The sequence below is a fragment of the Drosophila grimshawi genome, unplaced genomic scaffold (assembly GCF_018153295.1).
Source record: "Drosophila grimshawi isolate 15287-2541.00 unplaced genomic scaffold, ASM1815329v1 contig_44, whole genome shotgun sequence".
In the NCBI taxonomy this organism is placed as follows: domain Eukaryota; kingdom Metazoa; phylum Arthropoda; class Insecta; order Diptera; family Drosophilidae; genus Drosophila; species Drosophila grimshawi.
In genome coordinates this window covers 6,982,244-7,007,274 of record NW_025063240.1, presented here as the reverse complement: position 1 = coordinate 7,007,274, position 25,031 = coordinate 6,982,244, and the positions used below count along the sequence as shown (strand labels likewise).

Below are 25,031 nucleotides of genomic sequence, written 5' to 3'. Positions count from 1 at the left end.
CATTGCATTTGCACACCTATCGAAAGCAGTGTGGCCAAACTGTACATACTCTTGGCATTGTGGTGGTCAAAAGTTGACAATTTCAAATTGATAAATAAACAACATTGAATACACACACATATAACATTTATTTAATATAATATATATTGAGTTCGGCATAGATTATAGATTCGCAAAAAACGCTTTAATATTTGACTGAGCAAGCAGCTTTGTTGTTTTTTTTTTGTGTGTACGTACTTTTAGCTTGACCTTACTCGACTATTACCATCTCAACGCGTTTAAATTTTTCGGACGTTTCCGTTCTTCTTAATAAACGTTAATTCTACCAATGTTATACATTTATATATACAAATACAATATTCATCATTGCTTGCTGCCGACATTCACACATTCCTAGTGCTTTCTGCTTTTAACTGGAATATATTTCGCACGTTTTGTTTTTGTTTTTTTGTTGTCGTTTTTTGTTTTACTAATTTACAAATTGTATTAGGCATATTTGTTAGATACGAGACTACAAACTACTAGTTTCCACAATTTTCTAATTCATTTTCTTTGCTAATTTTGGTTAGGTTTTTGCCCAAAGAATGCAAATAAGCTTATTTGTAAAACAATCCCTTGAATACAATTATCAAATTCCTGCGGCTAACTTCCATTATCTTCCGGTTGCTTCGGTTTTGGATTGTTAATATTAACGCTGAACATTTAGATAAAACGCTAAACATGAAATTTAAAACACAAACATCCAGTTTCGTGGCGCTACTTTTTTTGCTTGGCAGCCAAAGTTGCGCTGTTTGCTGTTGTTGTTGTTGTTGTAGTTGCTGTTCCAGCTACAGTTGCTGTTACAGATGTGGCTGTTGCTGTTGTTGTTGTGGCATTCGGCTCTTTGCGTCCCATGGCAAATGGGATAACACCAGCGCTTGCTGGCCTTGTCGTTGTAATCGAAGATTTTCTGGACGCATTTGCTTTGGCTGCAATTGAAAATCATAAATATGAAATACATATCAATTAATTGGATATGATCAACACCTACCCGATTCGACACGATTTTTTGCCTTGTCTGGCGGCTGCTCTGCTTTGGGCGATGGCTTCTCCAGCGTTTGAGTGGGCGATGATGATGATGATTCGCCCTCAACATGTTCCTCAATAGCCGGCATAAAGCCCTCCGACACGCTGCTGCTGCTATCCAGTGTGCTTGTGGGCGAATCCTTCTCTTCAGCAATTCGTGGCAACAGCTCACAACTGCTGGCAATGGCTACATTATTCGTTGCTTGATTATCAACAGCTGCGGATGATGTTGATGCAACTACTCCAGGTATTACTACTACTGCTGCTGTTGCAGTTGCAGAAGAGCTCGTTTGCCTTTGAGATTCCTCCAATGTGCTGCTGTTGCCCAGCTGCTGTTGCTGTTGTTGTTGTTGCTGTTGCTGCTGCTGCTGTTGCTGTTGCTGCTGCTGTTGTGTAGCACAAGCTCCACCAGATCCGCCCGCACTTGGTCGCCAAGTGCCGGCAACAACGCGCGGATGCTGATGATGTGGTGTCTGCTGTTTGATCGGCGGCGAGCAGCACAGCGGAGATATTTTTGTCTCGGCGCTGCGCGGATGCAGTCGATCCGGCGACAGGGCGCGACGCAATAGCGGCGAACTTGGCTCTGCGGATTTGGTGCGTGCAAAGCCAGCCTTCTTGCTGCTGGCACTCACCACCGTCTGCAGCGTGGGCAGAGTGCTTCCCGGACTGTACGACTGTGTCGTATTGGAGGCGCCAGGCTGATGGCCCACCAGCGGAAAGGCTAGAGGAGATGGCGAGCGTGTGGGCGACGATGGCAGCGGCGATGGAGACGGGGTTCGTGCTAACGGTGATAACGGTATATGACCCACAGATTTGCGGCGATTGGGCAGTGCATTGCTGCTCGACGTGTGCAGTGTTTTTAGACCCCCAGCCGTGTTGCCGCTAGCTGCGGATCCACCAGCACCAGTGGCAGCTGCATGCAGCTTGTGCTTCAGACCATGCAGGGTCGAGGGACGCTGATACAGCTGAGGCACAACACCAGTGGGCGAAACTAAATACAAAATGCATAAGTATATCAAAATCAAGTTAGGCTCTGTTCAAAAGCGCACCTGGCACATTGCCCACAGATGTGGCACTGCTGCCCACAACAGCGCCCACATGCGGCAGCAACACAACTGGACTTGCCGGCGGGATCGGCAGTTGTGCGCTCAAAGCAGCGACGGGTGCTGCGACAATGGAATTAGTTGCAGCATTGCCACCATTGCCGGCACCATTACTGCCACCACTGGAACCGGTTGGCGTGTTGGGTGACGACGATGATGGCGAAGTGGATTGCGATGAGGAGTTGGCCGCCGATTGATAACAACTGCTGCTATGATACGAAGAGTCCAGCGGCGACAGATTGCGTGCCGATGGCGTGGTGGGTGAACTAGTGCCCGCCGAGTACTAGATTGCAATTTAAACATAACAAAATACCATCATAAATGTGTATCCGTAAAACAAGTCAAACATTATTATCCGCTCACCTGTTGCATCTCGGCATTGGCACGTTTGCTGCTTATGCGTCGGAATAGAGAAGTTTTCCGCTTCTTGTCGTGTTCCCGCTTCGTTTGCTTCTTCTGGCGATTGACGCCCTTCTTGGCCAGCTTGCTCTGCATGAGGTCCCGCTTGCGGCCACCGCTTTGAATGCTGGTGTGCTCCAGCGGCGTTGCACGCAGCGTAACATGCTCGCCACCGCTGAGCAACAGCTGTAGCACCTGTGTGTGGTACAATCCTTGGACAGCCTCTCCGTTCACATGGGTGATCAGATCGGCCGGCCGCAGGCCCGCCTCAAATGCGGGACTGCCCTCATCAACGGCCATGACCAAATGGTGCATGGTATAGAAATCTGTGTCGCCATAATAGACGCGTATAGTGTGAACGGTGAAGCCAAAGCCACGGGGTCCACGGCGTATGATTATCGGCGGCTTGAGATTGGTGACCAGCGGCGAGAGTTCGCGACAGGGCGATGTATCCCTTGAACTGGCTGTACTGGAGCCATTGCCACCGCCAGCGCTGCCCGGCGATTGAATGCCACCGCAGAGCTGTGCCGCCAATTGTGTGTTATCCAGTGATGACATCAGCGACAGTCCCAGCGCCGAGGCAGATTTGACAATTGAACGCGACCGATGATGCTTGAACGATGTTGGTCCGCTGCTGCTGTCCATGGACTTGGGCTGATGCTGCAGCGCCAGCGGCGACTGTTCGCGTAAGTTCATGTTTTCTGTGGATGAGCTGCAGGCACTGATCGTCTCATCCTCAATGGAGATAGAGAAGCGCGGCAATATGTCACGGGCACAAACGCCTTTACGCTTGCGATTTATCTGTGGCGAGAAATCATCGCTGTCCGTCTGCGAACTCTCTGGTGTGCTGCGCGAGAAACTGCTCACGCTTGTCGGTTGCGGTGTCGCTGTAGACGACTGTGTCGGTGGTGGCGGCGGTGTTGCCGGCGTGCTAATGATCGTCGTCGTGTTCGGTGGCATGCTGTGACGCTGCTGCAAGCGGACCGCCGCCGGCGTTGGCTGTTGCAAATAATGCTTAAGCATGCGCAGCTCGGCATCGTTGCCAATGGTCACGTTGTGCAACAGTTCCGGTAGAAATTCCGTGTCCGGCGTGGAGGGAACCTTCAGGCAGCTGGATGAAAGCTGCAATTATATTAGATATGGTTTGTTTACAAATAAAAACGCCACACACATATGATGAACCGATTCCTTTCAAAGCTAGTTAAACTCTGTATCAAGAACAGACACAAAATGTTGAAATTCATTGCTTACGCATTTAATACTCACATCCAGCTTGCGCAGCTGTGGTGTATTCAAAAACTTATTGACTACGCCCTCTTGACTCTTGAGTTTCGGCATTGCGCCCGTTGCCATCAATGTCGCTGTGGTCGATTCCTGGGCACGCGAAGGCAATGTTGTCATTGTGGTCGTTGTTCCCCTGACGCTGTCCGTTGTCGTCGCTGTGGCATGCCGTGACCAGCTATAATGTTGTTTGCGATATTGCGGCGTGTAGGAATTGAAGCTACCAAAGACGGGCGTATCATCCGTGTCATCCGTATCCTCACCACCCAGATCGTGGTTGTACCGATCCATGCGGGCTGTAAAACACACATGTAAATAATAAAATATGATTTGGAGTGCACAACGCAGGGAAAAACTCACTGTCAAAATAGCTGGTATCATCCTCGTGGGACAACTGCGGCACAAATTCGGCCTTCTGGCGCAACAACGAATTCCAGTCCATGCCATCAAAGTAGACGTGCTCCTTCACCTCCAAGGCGCCGGTCTGAGTGCCTAGACGATCACGTGGATTCTGCTGCAGCAGCTGTGTTATAATGTCCTTGGCCTCCGACTGCACGGGCCAATCCTCGCTGTCGGGCCACTCAATGTCATCGTTGACAGTATGGGCAAACAGCTCCTCGGCCGTCTCGCCAAAGAATGGCACACATCCAATGAGAAACTCGTACAATATGATGCCCATGGACCACCAGTCAACGGGTTTGCCATAACCCTGCCGCAAAATCACCTCAGGCGCTATATACTCGGGAGTGCCATAGACCTGTGGATAGATACATAATATATACTTGAATGCTTCGATTGCACTTAGCAGAAATTACCTGTTTATCGGAAAACTGCCGCGTCTCCGAATCGATGTAGCCTCATATAAATTGGTGGCCAACGACATCAGACCCATTTTGGAGAGGCCAAAATCGGTGAGTTTAATATGACCCAGCGCCGTGATTAACAAATTATCCGGCTTGAGATCGCGATGGACGATGCCATAGCTATGCAGATACTCCACGGCTAATACTGTTTCGGCGAAATAGAAGCGAGCCATATCGGCGGGCAGCGGTCCAATGTTCTTGAGCAGTGTGCCGCAATCACCGCCCTCCACATACTCCATGACCAAACACAGATGCTTCTTTGTCTCAAAGGAGCAATACATGCTGACCACAAATGGATTGTCGGCAAACGACAGTATGTCCCGCTCGGCGAACACCTGCTCCACCTGATTACGCAATATGAGATTGTTCTTGTTGATCTTCTTCATTGCGAAGCGCTGGCGGGTCGTCTTGTGCTTCACCAGATAGACGGCGCCGTAGGCGCCATTTGAGATCAGCTTGGCAATGTCAAAGTCATTTTCCTTTGGCAGCAGTTGCTGTTGTTGCTGCTGCTGTTGTTGTTGTTGTTGTTGTTGCTGTTGTTGTTGCGTTGCAGCTGTCTCCGCTGGTGTGTTGAGTTGGCTTATGGCCAAGGCAAATGTGGGCGTCGATTGGGCATCACAAGCCACCGGCGTTTGTGGCGGCTGTTGTGGCAACATGGGTTGTGGCGTACAGCTGCCACTGCCACCCGAATGGCCCGGATCCAGTGGGATTGCATCCAGCGTTAGGCTGCTCAATTGCTTGGCCGCACAATTGAGCGGTGAATTCAATAGTATTGCACCCGATTGCGTTTCAAACTGCCTATCAATGCCAGTCACATGCTCCTCGCAAATTTGCTGCGTCTCACGCTGCTCCTGCTGCATCTCAGCAATGGGATCACGATTCAGCCCCAACTTGTGTATGATATACTGCGGTATATCCGCCTTAATCACTGGCATTGCCTTGGCATGTCCTTCGGCTGCTTCAAGCAGTTCATAGAATTCCTGCGGATCGAATTCAAGGCACTCCAGCAAACGTGCCGGTCGCGATATGATTAATAACAGCTTCTTAATCACGCCGCTCAGCTCAGCAGCAGCCTCCGGTGATTTCTCCTTGGTCTCCAGCAGCAGACGCTCCAAATTCTCGCTCAACTCATAGAAGTACTGGGAGGTTATCAGCTTGGCCTCCGACTTATGCAGACAATCTCGCGCCATTTCCAGCACTTGATGATGCACAAAGCTGCAAGGCAAGAAATTCATCTTTTAATTCTAAATTGTCCATAAGCTGAATTGATTATTAAAAGTAATATTCACGATATATAATACAGATACATAGTTCCTTCTATTACAAATATTTATGCATTTAAAAAGAGATTATCCGCACTTACCGTACAATGGGCTGTGAATCACGAAAACTGCTACAAGCGGCGCTTTTATTCTCATTGATGAAGTGCTTCAAGCGCTCCTCCATTTGCTGTGTGGCTTTGGGAAAGCGTTCCTTGTACAGCGTATTCATTACGGCAATCTCATTGTCCACAATGGGTGAACGCGATGGGCTGGATAGCGACCGAGAGCGTGGACGAAAATAGGGCGACATGCGACCGCCGGCGCTGCCCGGCATTGACGACATCGATGCATTTGATGCATTTGCGCTGCTGGCATTGCCGTTGCCATTGCCATTGCCACTGCAGGCGACGCTTAGATCGACACAGCAATTAACGCAAGCGATCGGTGGTTTCAGTGGCTGTGGCTGCTGCAGCTGTCCCAGCTTTGGTGCATGCTGCTGCTGCTGTTGTTGTTGTTGTTGTGGTGGTGGCTTGTGCGCGGCCAGCAATAGGGCACAGTGTTTTGGACAATGCTGCTTGAAGTGCTCCGCACAACAGGCGCCAGCGGCAACAGCGGCCGCATCCTCCTGACCATGTGGAATGTTGTGCGCCAAATGATTAAGTCCCTCCTGACTGGAGCATTGCGACTGTATGCCAAAAGCAAAATGGAAGTTAAGCTAAACTAGTTGCAATCGGATATAAATGCTTACGGATAGGTTGGAGCTGCCTGGTGTGGTGCCGTAGCCCGAAGAGGGCAACGATGCCACCGACCAGCGTCTGCCGTCGACAACGCCTCGACACGAGGCGATGCGTTTAATCGGCGCAAAAGCAAACGGCATGGGCGAATTGAGACGTGGACTGTCCGCCGGACTGGCCGAATACGGTGAATGTGCACGTGACCCACCAGCTACGGCCGCTGCATTCGTCACCAGGCTGAGGCGATGATGGGCGACGCCACTGGAGCCAGCACCACCACCAGCACCCGAAGCACCAGCCGCACCACGCATAACCACCCCATGAAGATGATGATGCTTTGAGAGAGCAATGCCACTGCCGGAACGAGAGATATTGAGGCCAGCTGAGGCCATCGACGGTACATTCGCTGCGGTGCATCCTCCCACTGCTTGTTGTGCTGGCGCACTAAACAGCTCATGACGAAAATAGTTGCCGGTCAGGCAGGGCGCTGACTTGCCCAGCGACGAGTGACGCATGCGTAGCAAATTGGATGCTTCTACGAATAACAAAAGTTAGTCATTTGAACAATTGGAATGAATAACCAGAATCCGTATAAGACTCACCACTGCTGACGGCACGCATAGAGTTCGTGTGCTGCTGATAGGAGATCTTCCGCAGCAGCGCCGTATAGCCACGCGAATGCAGAGAACTGGCACTGCCCGATAACCCGCCCGATGAGCTCTTGGTCAGATTGAGATTGCGCATTAACGATGATGAGCCATGATTGCTATTGCTGTTGTTATGATTATCGTTGGCCAGCTTGGCCGGCGATACGGGCAAAAGTTCAACGCCGCTGCTAACATCAGCGCCGCTTGCATTGAGCGAACCCGCTGCTATTTGAGTTGCAGTTGCAGCAGTAGCAGCGGCAGCGGCAGCGGCTGCGGCAGCTGCTGCAGCTGCAGCTGCCTCCTGATCGGAATCATCAAAGATGAGCACACGGGCCGAGTAACTGGACTGTGGACGAATGCGTGACTGAGTAGCCGAGCTCAATTGCCGCTTGGCCACTGGACTGGCGCCGCTGCAGCTGCTGCTATTGATGGACATGTCACACATGGCGCTGGCATCGCTGGCATCATCAATTTCGCTGGCCATGCTGCGATTGATGAACTCCTGCTGCTGTTGTTGTTCATCCTGTTTTTGTGGAGTTGATGTTGAAATTTTGCCGCATGCTATGCTCGCTGCTGCTGCTGCTGTTGTTGTAGATGTTGCTGTCGCTGATGTTGCTTTTGCTGATGTTGCTGTTGATGTTGCTGTCGATGTCGATGTCGCTCCTGGCGACGTTGTCTCCTGACGACTCATGTTGTTGTCGTTGATTTGCTAGATCCTTGCAATTAAGACACTTACATGCTGCTGTTAAATTTATTGCTTTTGATGCTTTCTGTCATGGCGACTGCTGCAATTGCTGCTGCAAAATAACCGAAAACAATAATTAGCATGCCGCCGACAATAACTCTGAAAATGTCCCCAGACACTGGCAATTGATTATTAAATCAAACCCAGACAAATCCACACACATCAAAGGCACACAGATAACAAATACTAAACGATACTTTTTCTTGAATTTCCATTTTCACACACGTCAGTGGAAATTTCATTATAAATATGGCACACACCTATATTATTAAATAGTTCAGCTGCCGAAAGAGTGATCACAAATATCGTACATATGTATATATATACATATATAATTTATATACAGTAGGCGTACAAAGTCTTCGCACACATTGGATATTTTTAACTTTATTGACTCGCAAAATTAACATGTGCGAGTTAAGAAGTCGTGTCGTTAATTATTTATCCGTTTCTCTAGTTTATTAAACTCAACAATAACCAATATCAAATAAAAAACAAAAACGAATTTCAACAGATCTTAAACGAGAAGTTTATAAAAAGAAATATACTAAACGGCCTTCCAGCTTAGAAGGAACTTTTAAGTTAATGTCCAAATTGAGCTATTTTTACAATTACTTAAACTTCAGCTTACTAGGTATATTTTAGGAAATGGAAATGAAGTAAAATTAATTACTGATTAATAAACAACGCTAGGCGCAGAATAAAAATTAAAAACAAAAAATAACAGCTATCTTAAATACTCCCAAGATTAAATAATCTTGACATCTAAATATTAGTCCGGTATTCGAAACATTGTTTCTAAAAGTTGTCTAGCTATGAATTGAGTATTTAACATTTCTGTAGATATATTGTGTCAGAAACGTTTAATTTGTGTCCACGCCTATCTCGATCCTACCAACTAAATCTTTCCAAAGATTGTTCCTATGGCTTCTGTATGATATAGTGGGTCCGGTACGCATCGACGCCCTTTGTGAAGCAATAAGACTATACGTGGCGAGTTTCAACTTAATCAAAAAATGAGTACAGACACACAGACGGACATGGCTATATCGAGTCGGCTAGTGATGCTCATCAAGAATATATAAATATACGGGTTCGTCGACGTCTCCTTTCATTCGTGCACATCTAACGACAAAATTATTATATCCTCTGCAAGAGTATAAAAAAAGTGTAATAATAGTAATAAAAAATAATTGTGTGAATATCACTTAAGGGTTGAAAATGTCGATTGCTATGATAACATTATAAACATAATTATCAAAATTATAAAAAGCGACACCCTGTGTAAGAATGACAAGGAGACTTGCGTTCGTATGCATGAATGGATGTATATAGGTATGTGTGTATGTATTTACGTAAAAAGGGTATACAGAAAAGGTGCAATCGTCGTGAGTCGCTAGTTGTCGTAGTCACGACGTCGCCGTCGACGTCTGGTCTGCGGTTATCAGTTAAGTGTTGAGTTTGTTTTCATTTTATTTATATACGCTTAGTGGCACCTATTTACACATGTATGTATAACTGTGCCTCTTTGTGTGTGTGTTTTATTTTCGCGTGTGTATGTGTGTCTGTGTATTTGTTTAAATTTTGTTCGCATGATAATTTAATTTGTTTTATTATTTGCCAAATGGTTGTTTAAGCTCAAGGGCAGTGTGTTAGAGGGAGGAGAGGTGTCTATTTGAAGGATTTAATGCGAAATGAAAAAGGAATCTAGATAATTGTGATCACAAGCAGCAACAACAACAAAATCAACAGTGACACATACATTTGTCATTCAGCACCGACTGCTCCACACCTTAGAAAGAAGGCAAATACATTCTTATTATTGTGCTGCAAACACACGGGTTTTGTGATGTGTGTGTGATGGCAGTGGGTAGACTCCTTATGGGCGGCCGCCCACTGATTGCCTTGTACGCACACAAACGCACAGACACGCACTCTTGGTCACACTCACACTTGCACGGAGAGTGTGGGGCAACAATTGATTGTTACACACCGTAGATGCACTTTGAATTATTTTCACAACACATGATCTACGCATGCAAAACACCTCGCACATGCACGTGCGCCGCACGCACAAATATATTTAGCAATTTAATAAGTATAGCTTCTAATAAGCAACCAGAGCGACGAAAAATCGTTGTAACAATATCAATTGGCTTTTATATGCTACGGTCACACTTCACACACTCCAAGTTGGGGATGATAAACCTAATATAAATCGATAATAATCTCTGCGATGTATCGCTTATTTTATATCGACTAAGCCACTGGCAAACAAATTTATATATTTGCAAGAGGTGCCAGTAAAACTGTTGGTTACATTTACTAATTTTATTTATTACGTTATGTTTTTTTTTTTTGTTTTTATAGAGAAATGTAAATTAATTTGCATTGCTTATTATCATGATTATTTAAAATAATCCGAATAAAAAGCATAATTAATCATTAATGAGAATATATATGTATAAAGCGCAACAATCGTTAGCCATAATTCATGTTTGTACTATGCGAGGTCTGGTAAGCGTTCGATATGTTCTTCTGGGACGTTGATTGCTGCGTGTGTTGTTGCTGCTGATCTGTGGCAAGATGATTATTTTCTTGGCACCACTCGACAAAATCATCAATCAGCACGGGCCAAGCACCCTCTGAGTCATAGTTGCTCATCCGATCATCGATATTGGTGGCAAAATCTAGCAGCAGATTCCAAGTGTCCCTTGAAATCGCACGCTTGTGTTTCTCTTCGAGGAACTTGCACCAAATGTCCAAGAATTTGAAACGATCACTGAGCACAATGCACCAATATGCAATGGCCATGTCCAAATCAATGCCCTTTTGGCCCGGATCCTTTGCATAGTTGAAGGTGAAGTGATAGAAATCCTTAAACTTGCCCGCATCATTCAATTCCTGTTCCAGCAACGGCAACTTCGACTTCAGCTTCTCTATGCTATCCGTGCCCAAATCGCACATGCCATTGATAAACTCATCGCGCGAGAATTCACACTGCACCTCAGCGTGAAATTTCCAGGCAATTATGAGCACAAGTTTGGAGTCCGGACTCAGCTCCAGATCCTCGAGGAACCGGATGACGCCCTGTGAGCTGATCTTTAGAGCATCGCTTGGATCACGATAGCGCATAAATAATTGCTCGATACGCTTACGATCTAGCTCTCGATAATAGTATTCGGGATTCTGAAAATAGTTATCGCTGGCCAAGTCCATTTTCCAATCATTCTGTTGCAGGCAGAAAATGGCTGTCTGTTCGCCAGTTTGTGTTAGCGAGATGAATTTTTTCACTTTATCACGGTGTTGACTTGACTTCAGTTTGTTCTGTAAAAATAAACAACATTAGTTAATATGGCCAACATAATATATATGCAATACAGGCACAGATTTAGTTATCGTGAATGCGAATTGCATAAATACACCAACTACAACAACAATTTGTGCGTGCGCTGGCGCTTGTATGCAGGAAGAAGCAGCAGCAAGCAAAACAAACACACACACATCACTACACACTCATCTGGCGGAAATCACACATAAATACATGATGCATTATGTCCTTTTACTAACCATGATTTATTTATTTGTATGCGTAGTTGGTTCTATTTAGTTATTATTTTGCAGAGTTTTCTCTGCGTTGTTGTTCCGACCGTCGACACACAGAGCTGCCTTAGATATCGATTCTTTCGAAACGATTTGTTACCACCGCAGGTGGTAACTCTCAATTGTTATCGATAATTCACATCTGACTCAGTATTGATTTTTTGTGAAGCGACAACAAAAATAATAAGAAGACAAAGTAAACTCAATTCCTTAGTGCAAATTTAGTCAACAACCAGCGAAATGCATTCCGCCTTGCTGCTGCTGGTGCTGCTCTACGTAGCCGTTGCCCAATCCAGTAATATCACAAATATTGTATTTGGTGATATTAAGGAAGGAGTAGTGGCAGCTTTTGGTGACTTTAACTCCGATGAACTTACGGACGTATTCGTCATTCAGGACGACAGAAAAATGCTACAAATACTATTTGGTGCGTATACAACCTAAACTATTCAAGCAGATATGAGGATCAGTCACTTCGGTCAATTCACTAAAAGATGAAAGCGTTTCCCACTTTGCCAACAAAGTAAATGTATCTGTCTGAAGCTCTGGCGGAATTATAGATAAAAACTAATTGCTGATATTCTAAACACAAGTCAAGCATTCAAGTTGATTTATTTTTTTTAATTCATAATTTATGATACTGCTAAATTTGCTTACGTTATTTTATTTTATTATTTAAAGATTCAAAAGTATGAGTAGTATGAATATTTCCAGCATTTCGATTCCCAGAAATCCCAATCACTTGTTATATTGTGCACGACCCACATTCGTTTCTGTTGCGTGGCTACTTTATCTGAATATTACTAAAAGATGTATTTTAAATAAACAGGCTTTGATACGGAACCACTGCTGCGACCTGGTCCTAACTGTTACTTTGGTTCTAGAAGGATTGTCAGTGTAATACCCGGTGACTTTGATGGCGATGCGCTGATGGATGTCCTGGTCAATGTGGAGAAGAGCAATGGTATATATGACGTTTACATAAACTGGGGCAATACCACCACGCTGAGTTGCGCCAAGGAGCCAGTCATCCAAACGAAAGGCGAAGCAATGGCCCTCGATTTTAACCGCGACATGATCATCGATTTGTATGGACTGAATGAAACAAATGATACGCGATGCTTCTGGATATTCAATAACAAACGTGAGCCCCCACAGGCCGTGCACCAGGCAATGCCCACTGGTGGCAACACGCAAACTCTGACCATACCCAATGCGAATGCGTATTTGGATTTGAATGGCGATTATCTGGCCGATCTGTTTTTGCAAACCAAAACCGGGTACGAGATTTGGTATGGCGTCAATGAGCCCGACGGCGAGAACTTTAGCTATCAGCACACCATAACCTACGAGCTGGTGGGTAGCAACGGTTACGTAGTCGGTCAGGCCATCTTTATGGACTTCGAGTTGCGCGGCGTACAAAATATTGTGGTGCCGTTTTGCGTGCAGGAAAATTGCAAAAACTCGACAATACTTGTGCATGATGGCAACATGTTTTATGATGTGCATGTCAACTTTAAGGATCCACAAGGCGTCACATGGGCATTTGTGCCGCCCAACCCCAATGATGTCTACTTGAAGACAATTACTGCGCGTATGGGCGACTTCAATTTGGATGGCTATCCAGATTTGCTGGTCACCCTGCAACCGTTGAGCGTTTCAAAGCCGATAATGCAGACGTTTCTGTTGGAGAATGTGGCGTGCAAGACGTGCAGTAAGAAATTCAAACGCACCTTTGAGGTGCGCTGGAATGCTTTGTGGCCCATGGGTAATAATACAGTCGCTGGTGCATTCTATGACTTTTACCAGGATGGTGTCTTGGATGTGATACTGATGGAGAAACAAGCGAATGGAAATTATCGTCCACTTGCATTTCGCAATACTCTCGATTATGATGCCAATTTTGTGAAGGTAATTGTGCTAACAGGTCTGGTGAATCCACAGAATCCCACATCGCGCACAACGCTTGGCCGTAAGAAGCGCACATATGGCAGCAATTTGCCTGGTCCGATTATTACGTACATCACAACCACACAGGATGGTGATCAGCAAATTGGCAGCAGTGTCCAATTGCCGCAATCATCCTATTTTGCACTCCAGTTGCCATACACATGCTTTGGCCTCGGTCGCACCCCCAATTTTGTGGATCAATTGGTGGTGGGGCTGTATGGCAAATTTCACAACTGGACACAGCTAATACCCAACTCTCAGATCATAGTTGTGCCCAAGCCGCTCGATGATTCGCAGCACTGGAAGGCGTTGCTCTTTGTCACGCCCAGCAAACTGATTCTAATGAGTGTTGTGGCCTTGGGTGGCACTTGCCTGGTGATTGTGCTCATCATATTGGTGCTCTACATTAAGGAGAAACGCGAGGATAGGCAGGAGCGTTTGCAAGAGTCGCACAGATTCCATTTCGATGCGATGTAAGCGATTACACCAACTGGCATACATAAATGCGACACAAGCAAATTTAGCGCAGTTGCTTTATTTTATAATTATCAATTTAATTGTTCAATAACATATTAATTCCCATTATAATAATAATAATAAGCGATCTCAGTTGGTTCTATACACACTTTCTGAGCAAATTACATTTCTGAACTCTCAACTCAGAGCTGTGCGTAGAGATGCAGCTGGGAATTTGCATGATTGTTTAATATATATATATATAGTTTAAAAAATGTGATAAAATAAAAAAAATCAAAGAAGGCAATGCGTTCAGATGGGCAACTTAGCTGTAGAAAAAACGTTTAAAGAAATGTCAATATTAACACATTTCTAAACAAAGTACATGGGATTAGTTTTCATGAACTCCGCATTAATCACCGGCGATTGATTTGGCCTATTAGATCTAAAAAAAAAAGAAGAAAAATACAATCAATTACAATTACTCCAATTGCTGTCGAACTATGTATGATGCTTACCCAGTGATATAAACACGTCCACGCGCGGCAGCCAAGTGTGCCAAGTATGCCGGAGCCGGATAAGATACAGACCGGTTGCATCGTGGAAACATGTGACATAAATTGTAAGTCAATTGTTGCAACAGATCAATATCCAGATTGCCAGTGTTCTCAACGACATTGTAGCGTGTGGGCTTAGCGGTGCCTTGTATGGACTGATGGCTAACCATAAAGAATTGCACCTCATTCGGATGCACAATGACGCGATCCACAACTGTACCTGGTTCAACATTATTGTATCTATTTCTAGGATGCGGCGTGCCCAACGGAAAGAATCGAGTGTGATGACGCTTCACCACAATCACACAGCACATCTTTGGCTTAATGCGAACCTGTAAAATAATTATTAACGAAAATAGTCAATAGTATTGTTATTAGAAGAATATTGCTGCGTGTCTGTCTCACTTTTTCGCAAGCTGCATAAATGCCCCTCAGTTCTATATTTTTGATTTTTAAAAATTGTCCATCGCTAACGCCATCCCGATAGTAAATGATGTGATCCGGATAGCGGCCTTGCTTCTGAAAATAGACGCGCAAATTTTCGGACGCAATGGACTGCATGTCATCGATTTCCTCACGGGGACGACCACCGCTGTTGCTTTGCATCCTGAACTGCATGTTGTAGGAGCCGCCGTATAAATCGTGTGATGCGGCCACGCCCACAACGCTGGGTATATCGCGCTGATCGGGCGAGGGATGTGTCACATCCGCACCCAAATACATGACATTCGGTAGCTTGATGCGTACATCATCCTTAATCTTATGATTGATGCCATTGAGCTTCGAATTGACCTTCAATAAAAGATTGCCAACTAATTGGTCATCCAGTCGGCGTTCAACATTGTTTTGCTTGATGCACTGCGTCAATATGCCACAATGCAGCTCGGCCCTTTGCTTGATCATTTCATAGCTGGCACCGCCACGCGACGGTATGATGACAAAGACCAGATCGTATTTATTTTTCTTCAGATCATTGAACGGTATATCCAAATTCCTGTCGTCCTTAAAAGATCGTATCTCAGCCGCGGGCTCCAGTGTAATATCGACGAACTTGGCTTGTTTTAATACCTATACAAATACGATATGATTTTAGATGTGATGCATATTAAAAAAATATGGCAAAGTATTTACCATATTCTGCAAATCCATAATCTTGTTGTATTGCATGCGAGCGGCCTCACAGTGCAGTATGGCCCACTTGTGAACTTTTGGACCGCGGGTCAGAAATTGGTTTCTATCCATACGCCAGGAACCATTCATTGGTGTTGCAAACTTACTATTCCTATATTCCACTTGTGGTGCAATTAATAGGCGTGTATTTACTGTAATAAAATCATCGCCAATGCGTAGACCAAAACGGCTAATTGTCGGATCCAGATTGTGTTGGAAATATTTCAACAAATCAAGTATTTTAGCCTTGCGTTCGTGCGTAGCTGTTGCCGCAAACCTAATCATTTTCGAAACTTGATTCGTGCCGTCCTTTCGCTGTGTGTATGTGTGTGTTAAAAATGTAATACGATATTATATATAATTGCTATATAAATGCCCATGATATATTTCAGATGATACGATCGAGATTGATAGTACTAGTCCTACTCACATTCAATGCCTGTCCCTCCTCAATGCGACACAGCTCCATGGGCAAAAGAAGGACGTTTGTTGGATGGCCAACGCTGAGGCACTGCAGCATCGGATACTTTAACTTGTATGAACGCGATTTAAAGTATTCCTCCACCGTCATGACAACTTCACCACACTTAAACTTTTCGCTGCGCGCTGGATTTTGTGAGATTCCGTTCACCCTAAAGGTACGAGGTGCGTTACCAAAAGATTTCGGCGGCTCGTACACCACATTTATGCCCTTTAAGAATTGTATTATTTTTCGCTGAGAGTTGAATTGTATAGTTGTATTTTCTCTAAGGGGTTCCATTAGGCCATATTCCTCCAAATACTCAATTAGAGTCATTGCCATTGGGAAAGACTTGTGGGAAACATCCACATTGATGAACGGCCTATCGCCCAGCACAAGACTCTGATATAGACCAACCAATGCCTCATAGCCGTCGTCCAGTTTGTAGCATGCGTTACCCGATGTCTTAAAAAAGGAGCGGCCAGCACGCACGGAACGCTGATGGCAGCAAGAAGCGAGCACCACCTCCAAACATTGCAGGGCACGCATGGGCTTATCATAGATTTTGTCATTCATATAGCTGGATGCGTACAAAATGCATTATTTAAGTATAATATATTGAAATGCGTAATTAGTTCTCACCTGTGCAGTGAGCTGAGATCCACTTCACTGTTATCGGTTTTCTTCAGCGTAACTGTGTACTTCAATGTCCGACCATTTCTATCCACCACCTGCAGAAGAAAACAACAATTAAAGCGGCAGCAGTGTAAAAAATTTAAAAAAAAAAACACGGAATAGTCTTACCTCCACTTCGCCAGAGACACTGGGCAGGTCGTCCAAGGCATAACACGACTTTCTTCCGTCGAAGGCGGCAATACTCTGCTTTAAATATTTTGTGCGAAACACCTCGAAGGCATCGCGATAGAATTTCTTTGGGCGTTCGGGAGTTATGTCCACATCATAATGATATGCAAATTTTGGCATTTTGGAAAGGTCCACAGTCAAGTAGTTGACACCAACAGTGCCGGGCCGTCCAATTGTGCCGCGCTTGATGGTGCCCGTCTGTGGCAGTGGCGAGACCATGGCGCCACCCTGTTGCGGTGTAGCACCACGCTGCTGATAGCCGCCCTGTTGGCCGCCATATTGACCACCCTGTCTGCCTTGCTGTGGCTGGCCACCCTGCTGATATCCTGGGGGACCACGTCCGTCACCAGCGCCACCACGCTGCTGATAGCCACCCTGTTGACCGCCAGATTGACGCTGCTGCTGTTGCTGCTGATATCCTGCCCCCTGTTGTCCACCATACTGTCTGCCTTGCTGTGGCTGGCCACCCTGCTGATATCCTGGGGGACCACGTCCGTCAGCACCGCCACCACGCTGCTGATAGCCACCCTGTTGACCGCCAGATTGACGCTGCTGCTGTTGCTGCTGATATCCTGCCCCCTGTTGTCCACCATATTGACCACCCTGTCTGCCTTGCTGTGGCTGGCCACCCTGCTGATATCCTGGGGGACCACGTCCGTCAGCACCGCCACCACGCTGCTGATAGCCACCCTGTTGGCCGCCAGATTGACCACCCTGTCTGCCTTGCTGTGGCTGGCCACCCTGCTGATATCCTGGGGGACCACGTCCGTCACCAGCGCCACCACGCTGCTGATAGCCACCCTGTTGGCCGCCAGATTGACGCTGCTGCTGTTGCTGCTGATATCCTGCCCCCTGTTGTCCACCATATTGACCACCCTGTTTGCCTTGCTGTGGCTGGCCACTCTGCTGATGTCCTGGGGTGACAGTGCCGCCACTTTGTCCTTGCGCCTGTGCAGCCGCAGCGCTTGTAGACGGCGTCGGAGCTGTTGCGGCAGTCACTGCTGCAATAGGCAAATTGAATACGTCGTAATCTGTGCTCGCAATGTATAATTATTATTTGACGTGGCCGTTGCACCAAGTTGATAGCAAACTTCGAAATAAAAAACTCAAATTTTATTTGAATACATCACCAAGATAAAATGATTTGATGGGTAAAAATTGCGAATCGTGTTTTTCTTTCCAGAATTTTCCAGCACACACACACGCACATTAACACATACACAACTTATGCACAAGATGATGAAATACACTTTACTAATTTGGTGATTCCCCTTCCTCGACTATTTATACATATCACACAGGTAAACTAACTGCACACAGGTAAACTAACCGTAATTCGAAACGTGTGCTTGGCTTTTTGGCCATTCTTGGTGCAGTTATTTTGGTATAACACCAAGTGCAATACGCACACATGCATTTACACTTACTTTGCCGTTGTTTTTGCTGCTGAGGCTGCTGCGGTTGAGCCTGCTGCTGCGGTAGAGGGGCTGGCTTTGGAGCTGCAGCCTCTTTTTCATCTTTCTTATATTCTGCAATTAAAAGTTGAAATTGTCAATTTATTTTTTGTGTTTTCTACCCGCTAGTACTTACTGTTTTTTTTCCCCATTTTTATTTCGTTGTATTGCGATTTGGAAAGGTTTTACTTCAGATTATAGTTGCCTTTGTTGTGCTGCACTGCCAAATGCTTGTAGGTAAGTGTTGTATTGCGATATGTATCGATAGTTGAAGCATAATGCGCATGAAACATTAATGTATCAATTTAGTTTTCGATAGTCGAATTTAACGGTCCGTTGTCTTAATAATTGAATATGAACTTGTATGAAATGGTTTTTATTCTATAGCACTTTTTACAGATAAAAAAGTTATCAATAATGAAAAACACCCTTTAAAAAAACGGTATAAACGTCAGCTTTCAGGATTTGTGCGATCAACGCAAAGTGGCCGCTGCGGTAGCAAAGGCCAATAAGGATAAAATTTACTATGTCAAAACTCTCACTTTTCGTTTTATTCAAAAACAAATATATAACATATACATATATATAAATGAATACCCCCGCCCGCCCAAAAAAAAAACTAGATCAGCGATTTGCCCATGCCTCGTTTCATTTTAGGATTCTTCTTTTTCTTGGTCTGCGGTGCACCAGCATCCCGATCCTGCTCTACATGTGCATCCAAGCGTTTAATGCCGCTACAATAAATAAATTGATTAACTTCAGCTTAATAGCAAGTAAAAAAAAAATATTTTTATTTAGTTTAATTTTGTCACTCGGAATGAAAATGACGAGCCGAGTTTCTCAATTAAAATCGTTTCTACTCTGAAATAAGCAAGCAAAAGAGAGTGAAAGCGATAGCTACCTTACCTCTTGACGGAGAGCAGACCGCTGCCTTTGTCGCCACCATTGGTCTGCAGTGCCTGATTCCAATCCTCTTCGCTGCCCTTGATTTGGTATTCATCGAGCATCTCGGCCTTGAGGCGTTTCAGTTCCTTGCGTTGATTTTTCATTAGTTTCTGGGCAGTCTGCTCCAGCTCATTGTCCAGGGATAAGCTGAGCGGTTGGAGTTGGTCGCCATGCGGCAGTTGTTCCACCTGCAGCATGCCATCTTCGATGTGCTGCTCGATCACCGTGCGGAAGCATTGATTGCACTTCTTTAACGCATCGTAAAACTTGGCAAGCAGCTGGTTGCCCGGCATGTTCAGCTCCGAGCCGAGTGCGTCCACGGTCTTGCCCTGTACCCCGAGCGCCAGGAGAACTGCCTTCTGCACATTATCCAACTTCAGGCCGTGAATGCGACCCTGGAAATATAGCTGAGCAATGTCGGTGAGCAGATCGAGTATCAGACGAAACTCGGACTGTTGGCGTGCATAGCTCTCCAGCCGTTGCAGATCGTGCGGCAGAAAGTATTCATCAAGCGTTCGCTTGTCCAGCACAGTGGATGCATCATCAGCATCATCGCTCTTAACCGCATTGTTCTTGAGCAGAGCCAGACAGAGTTTTGTTTCGAATTCGCGAAATGTTGTGCGCATCAGCTTGAGGACACGTCGTCGGAAGTCATTGTAGTAGAGACTTAGCCAGAGCGTCGCCTTTGGAGTCGCCAGTGTGTGCAGCATGATGCAGCTGTGCTCTGCGGTCAGCTCATTGGCCTTCTGGCTGAGGTAGACGGGCACAAAGCCGGCGCTCTTCCAGAACTTGAGCAGATCAACGGTAAGGCCATAGGAGGTACCAATATAATCAACCGGCTCCGGTTGACGCTCATGCAGACGTTGCAGCAGAGTAGGAATGCGACTGCGTGGTCGTATCTGCTCTTTGAGTAGACCAATCTCCTCTTCCTCGACCTCCTCGATGCCAGCTGCGATCATAAAAAAAAAAAAAAAACATTACTCCATGGAGTCAGTTGAAGATGCCTACTTCAACTGATGATGATGATGACCTGCTCACCTTGATTGTTGGGCAGGGGCGCATCGTCGAGATTGGCATGACGCTGAGCATAGTAGTCCTTGAGTAGTTGGATAGCACGTTTGCCATAGCCCATGCGCTGGTAATTGGGATGGGTGGCGATGCGTACAATGCGAACACCGGATAGCTTTGGGAAGTCACGATCCCCGTATTGCTCAGCTATGTTCCACGGTATCAGATCGCCAGCGGCCTTCTTGCCGCGTCCCAGAGAATCGCTGATGCTCTGCGCTGATATTTTGCCCTCGAGCGCCACTTGGATGACAACGAGAATCTCGGGCAATTGATCCATGCGCTGAACGGGCCCGAGCAGGCAGAACAAATGATGGGCGGGTGCATCGCTCATCATTTGCAGATCGTTGGGTGTGTTCTTGTAGTGCGATGACACATAGATGTACACCATGCGATGCAGAAAGGACTCGGCGGCCTTGTGATACGAGAACAGTGCATCACGATCAATATAATAGAGTTCGCAGGCATCGGGCGTCGGACAGCCGGAGCTGATGTTGGGCACGGTGCTCGCGTCCAAGCAGAGCAAATTGATTAGCCAGCGCTCGATATCATCATTGGACTGATAGCGTATGGACTCGTCCAATTTAAGCGGTGGACGGGCATTGTTCTCTTTCTGCAGCTGGGAGATGAGCTTCAGGCTTAGCGAACGTCCGGTGCCCTCATAGCCATTGATTGTGCTGGCCATAAAGATCAGATACGGACCGATCATCTTCTTGACCAATGGCAGTGGAATCGCTGCCGCCTCATCGATCAACAGCAAATCGGCGGCATTCAATAGATGCGTATCGCTGGGCGCTATATATTGAATGGTTTGGCGGCTGTTCCGCGTTATATTTATCCGAATGATGGCCTTCTTGTAGTCGGGATTTGTACTGCGAATGATGGTATAGTCGGCATGCTCCTGATACTCCAGCCCATCGAAGCCCTTCAGCACGAACTCAAAGAGCGTTATTAAATTCTCGGGGTGCGGCGATGTTACATAAATATTCACATAGCCAAATGCAACGGCTGCAGCGATGGACAGGCCCAAAGCAGCCGATTTACCGCGTCCACGTGCAGCAGTTAGGGATATTGGCGGCTTCAGCTGCTTATCGACCAGCGCCTCAATAAACTGGGCCACTGCGTTGCCCTGATCATACGTCTTGCACAGATTAACCAGTGCGCCAGCGGGCTGCACATTTAATAGGCTCTCCTTCAGCTCCTTGAGGCTACTCTCGTTCTCTGATCGGCCAATGTTTACCGGCTGTCAAAACAAAATGAAACAGTTAACAATTTGGCAACACTCGACTGTAACTCGAAATCAATTGTGGGGTGCTTACATTCACTGGCTCCACATTGATCGTCTTGGAGCTGAGGGGCAGCACGGTGAGGTCATCGTTGACCACCAGGCAGCGCTTGCAGTCGGCTAGTGATAGGATCAGACGTTCATTGAAGCGACAGGTGACCGTCTGATGGGCCTCAGTGCGGAATCTCATGTGCACATCCATGCTCATGGTGAAGAGCTGCTTGAGTGAATGCATTGTCTTTAGCAGCAATATAATTAGACCGCCGCCCTCGACGGTTTCGATGGTACGCGCCAATAGATTGGGTGTGAGTGCCTCGAAATCCTGTAAAACACAAACGCCATAGGTGCGACCCAGTATGGCGTGCGTCTCCGAATAGTAGCGACCATGTATGGTGGTTGAAACACGGAACGCATCAAACAAGTCCACCTCATTCATATCCACCTTGCCGTGGGCGATCTTCTTGGCACGCTTCTTGCCGTGACTGCGGACACGTAAAATTTGAGCATGAAGATTGATGAATTAATTGAAAACAGCACCTACGACTCACTTGGAGATGGCATCATCCTTGTTTTTGTAGCACCACAGAACATTGGGACGCGCCTTCACAGTGGATTTGATGAGAATATCATAGAGAATCGGCACCTGATCACGAGCCTTGTCCCCAGTGATGATGAACATGGTGCGATGGCCCAGCTTGACACCATTCTCAATCATAACGCGTATGCGATTATCTATTTTCTTCTTCACCATTTTAATTCAATTTGAGCAAATCTAAAGTAACTGAAGCAACTCGAATCAATGCTGTTGCGGTGTTGTTGTAGAGAGTTCAAATGCACGTGTGACTCTATGTGAATTATCGATAACTGAAATATCGCACAGAAAATACCATTAACCAGATTGCTCAGACTGCGTTGGATCGCAATTACGTCACAAGATTTGTTAATGTTTATATTCAACTCGGAAATTGTTTAGCTTACAGGGATAAAGGTTCCCAAATACAACTTTTCTATCAAATTTAAAATCACATAATTGCAAAAGAATTAAGGCTTTGTAGTATCATAAGCATTTACAGTTCTACAATTAAAGTTGATAGTTCGACTTAAGCTATAATTTAAATTTGGGTAAAATATCCACAAATTTTAAAAACACCGCATAAACTGAGCAAAATTGAAGAAAATCGTTTCGATTAAAACCAAGTTTACAGATTGATTAAAATTTTGCGAACGAAATTGCAATATATTTCATTTGTGGAACTTAAAATCCAAAACGTCTGCTGTGAGAAAAAATGTAATGAATTAATTTTCTCGCCTTTACGGCGCTTATAAGTAGAAGTTAATAATCATTTTTTGTTCGTAATTTACTATCTCCATTTCGATGTACTCGCCGCTTCCATGGTGGTTTGCCGACAACTGCCGTCAAAATCTATCAAAGTCCGTCGAACAGCTGTTCACAGAATCCACACAGGTTAACAGTGAGTTAACATTGTGGACTTTAGTTTAACGGTCTCTAAGCCGGCAGTTAAAAATACGGCATGAAATACTTCCCGAACTGTTTGACACAGTCTTTTTATATGGAGTTTGTCATTATCGGTAAGCGTTGCTTGATGCAACATAATGTTAAATAAAAGCTCACATAAAAATGTAAATTAAGTGAATAAAACAAATGAATGTAGTCGTTATGGTTGTATCAATTTTATTTGGAATTGCACTTTTACTTTGCCCAATTACAGCAACCAATTAAATGTTTTACAATTTTTTTTGTTTTTTTCATTTTTTATGCGTTTAAAAATTTTTTTAGCCAAAAAATAACGTATGGTCATATGATACATACTATATTTATATATATGTATATATATTTGTATAAATATAATGTAATGCATTAATCAGTTTGTTTTTTTTAACGCATTTGAATAAAATTTTTCATTGCACAAATGTAATTTTCAAATTGGTGTCAACTCGATCTTGTAATTTTCTATAGAATTTGTATATAAAATTTTACTAACAATTGCACAACTTCGTCCGCATGATTTATGTACATACATTAAAATAGCTACAGTAAGTATACATTTAGATTTATGATTTTAGGCGAAATCGATATTCGCTTACAATTTTGTTTAAGTATTTTTTTTGTGTATGGTTAATTCAACTAATTTAAACTAAAATGACTCATACATGACAAAACATACATTTATATAGATAATTAAAACCTGCGGAAAACAAGAATAGTTATGCCAAAAAATTGCACTAAAACGTAAAATTCAGTTGTAATAATAATAATAATAATAATAAAACAAAATCTTTGCTGCAAAGTAAATTAAATTGTAGTTATAGTTGTTGCTGTTGTTTTTTGTTTTCATTCATTTTGCTGCAGCGCCACTTAAATTATAAAACTTAACAAACAATATTTTTCTTTTTATAATTGGCTCGGAAATTGTTTAATTCGTCCAGGCAACAACAGCAATGCGTATTCATATGTTTTCAAAAACATTTTCTACGCTCAATCATTGGAATATTCAATTGATGCTTGCAGCTGCTGCTGGTAAACAAAAAAACTTAAATGCTGCATAAAGACATAGTTCGGTTTTATGTACTACATAATCATAATGCACATATATAGCTACATTTACATAAACATATATGGAATTTTTGTCGATTTTTCGGTTTCATCTTTATTTCTTTCTTTTTTTTCTGTTGTTTTTGCGTTTTTGTTTTCGAGAAATATCGTCTACATAAAGGAACAAGAGTCATGCCAAACAATTCAAAAGACTGTCCCGAATATATTTGGGAAACAGCTCTGAAAGTAGTTCGTACAATCAAGCATTATTAAAACATAATGTACATGTCATTACTCTTAAATCAAATTCAAATCGTTGTTTTTTTAGAGCCCACATCATAGCATGCCATATGCGTTTTTGGTGTGTGTATGTGTGTGTGTGTGTGTGTCAGTTTGTGTATATATATATATTGATTTTGTTAACAATATTATTACGTAGCTTCTCTTTAGACGCTGATTATGTGGGGGTTCTTTTGAGCTTGTTGGTTGCTGATCATTGCCTACTCTCTATATCAGGTTATATAACAGGAATGCATGACTAATAATATATATGATACGAACTATAAGTA

The 25,031-nt window shown here is 44.5% G+C and overlaps 4 protein-coding genes across 4 annotated transcripts; 1 reads left to right on the top strand and 3 right to left on the bottom strand.

The window, feature by feature from the left end:
- Window positions 1–109: 109 nt before the first annotated feature.
- LOC6557052 (microtubule-associated serine/threonine-protein kinase 1) lies at window positions 110–10,211 on the bottom strand. The gene is given in 12 exon segments (XM_032743136.2): window positions 110–968; window positions 1,031–2,056; window positions 2,115–2,451; window positions 2,532–3,689; window positions 3,834–4,144; window positions 4,209–4,605; window positions 4,664–4,707; window positions 4,710–5,926; window positions 6,075–6,658; window positions 6,722–7,242; window positions 7,310–8,151; window positions 9,862–10,211. Coding segments are annotated over 11 exon segments (6,543 nt in total). The 5' UTR covers window positions 8,046–8,151; window positions 9,862–10,211; the 3' UTR covers window positions 110–756.
- A 312-nt stretch (window positions 10,212–10,523) lies between these two features.
- Window positions 10,524–11,740, bottom strand: LOC6556726 (DCN1-like protein). The gene is made up of 2 exons (XM_001984966.3): window positions 11,670–11,740; window positions 10,524–11,426 (listed from the first exon to the last, which is right to left on the bottom strand). Exons 1-2 carry the CDS (start codon window positions 11,670–11,672, stop codon window positions 10,581–10,583), a joined length of 849 nt encoding a protein of 282 aa, XP_001985002.1. The 5' UTR covers window positions 11,673–11,740; the 3' UTR covers window positions 10,524–10,580.
- Window positions 11,741–11,827: 87 nt separating this feature from the next.
- On the top strand, window positions 11,828–14,202 carry LOC6557063 (T-cell immunomodulatory protein). The gene is made up of 2 exons (XM_001984967.3): window positions 11,828–12,129; window positions 12,532–14,202. Exons 1-2 carry the CDS (start codon window positions 11,943–11,945, stop codon window positions 14,127–14,129), a joined length of 1,785 nt encoding a protein of 594 aa, XP_001985003.1. The 5' UTR covers window positions 11,828–11,942; the 3' UTR covers window positions 14,130–14,202.
- Window positions 14,203–14,480: 278 nt separating this feature from the next.
- On the bottom strand, window positions 14,481–22,683 carry LOC6557482 (protein argonaute-2). The gene is made up of 15 exons (XM_043215331.1): window positions 22,457–22,683; window positions 21,943–22,390; window positions 20,597–21,866; window positions 19,520–20,507; window positions 19,234–19,347; window positions 18,750–18,793; window positions 18,587–18,688; window positions 17,609–18,160; window positions 17,100–17,455; window positions 16,938–17,026; window positions 16,266–16,875; window positions 15,797–16,150; window positions 15,071–15,733; window positions 14,627–14,997; window positions 14,481–14,553 (listed from the first exon to the last, which is right to left on the bottom strand). The coding sequence occupies exons 1-15, from the start codon at window positions 22,657–22,659 to the stop codon at window positions 14,481–14,483; spliced, it is 6,237 nt and encodes a 2,078-aa protein (XP_043071266.1). The 5' UTR covers window positions 22,660–22,683.
- Between the last annotated feature and the right edge of the window lie 2,348 nt (window positions 22,684–25,031).

Coding starts and splice junctions, on each gene's coding strand:
- LOC6557063 (XM_001984967.3), top strand. CDS start 11,943: ATGCATTCCGCCTTGCTGCTGCTGGTGCTGCTCTACGTAGCCGTTGCC. Junction 12,130..12,531: donor AATGCTACAAATACTATTTG/GTGCGTATACAA, acceptor TTAAATAAACAG/GCTTTGATACGGAACCACTG.
- LOC6557482 (XM_043215331.1), bottom strand. CDS start 22,659: ATGGTGAAGAAGAAAATAGATAATCGCATACGCGTTATGATTGAGAAT. Junction 18,794..19,233: donor ATGGGCAAATCGCTGATCTA/GTTTTTTTTTTG, acceptor GAAGTAAAACCT/TTCCAAATCGCAATACAACG. Junction 16,151..16,265: donor AGGAGGGACAGGCATTGAAT/GTGAGTAGGACT, acceptor ACATACACACAG/CGAAAGGACGGCACGAATCA.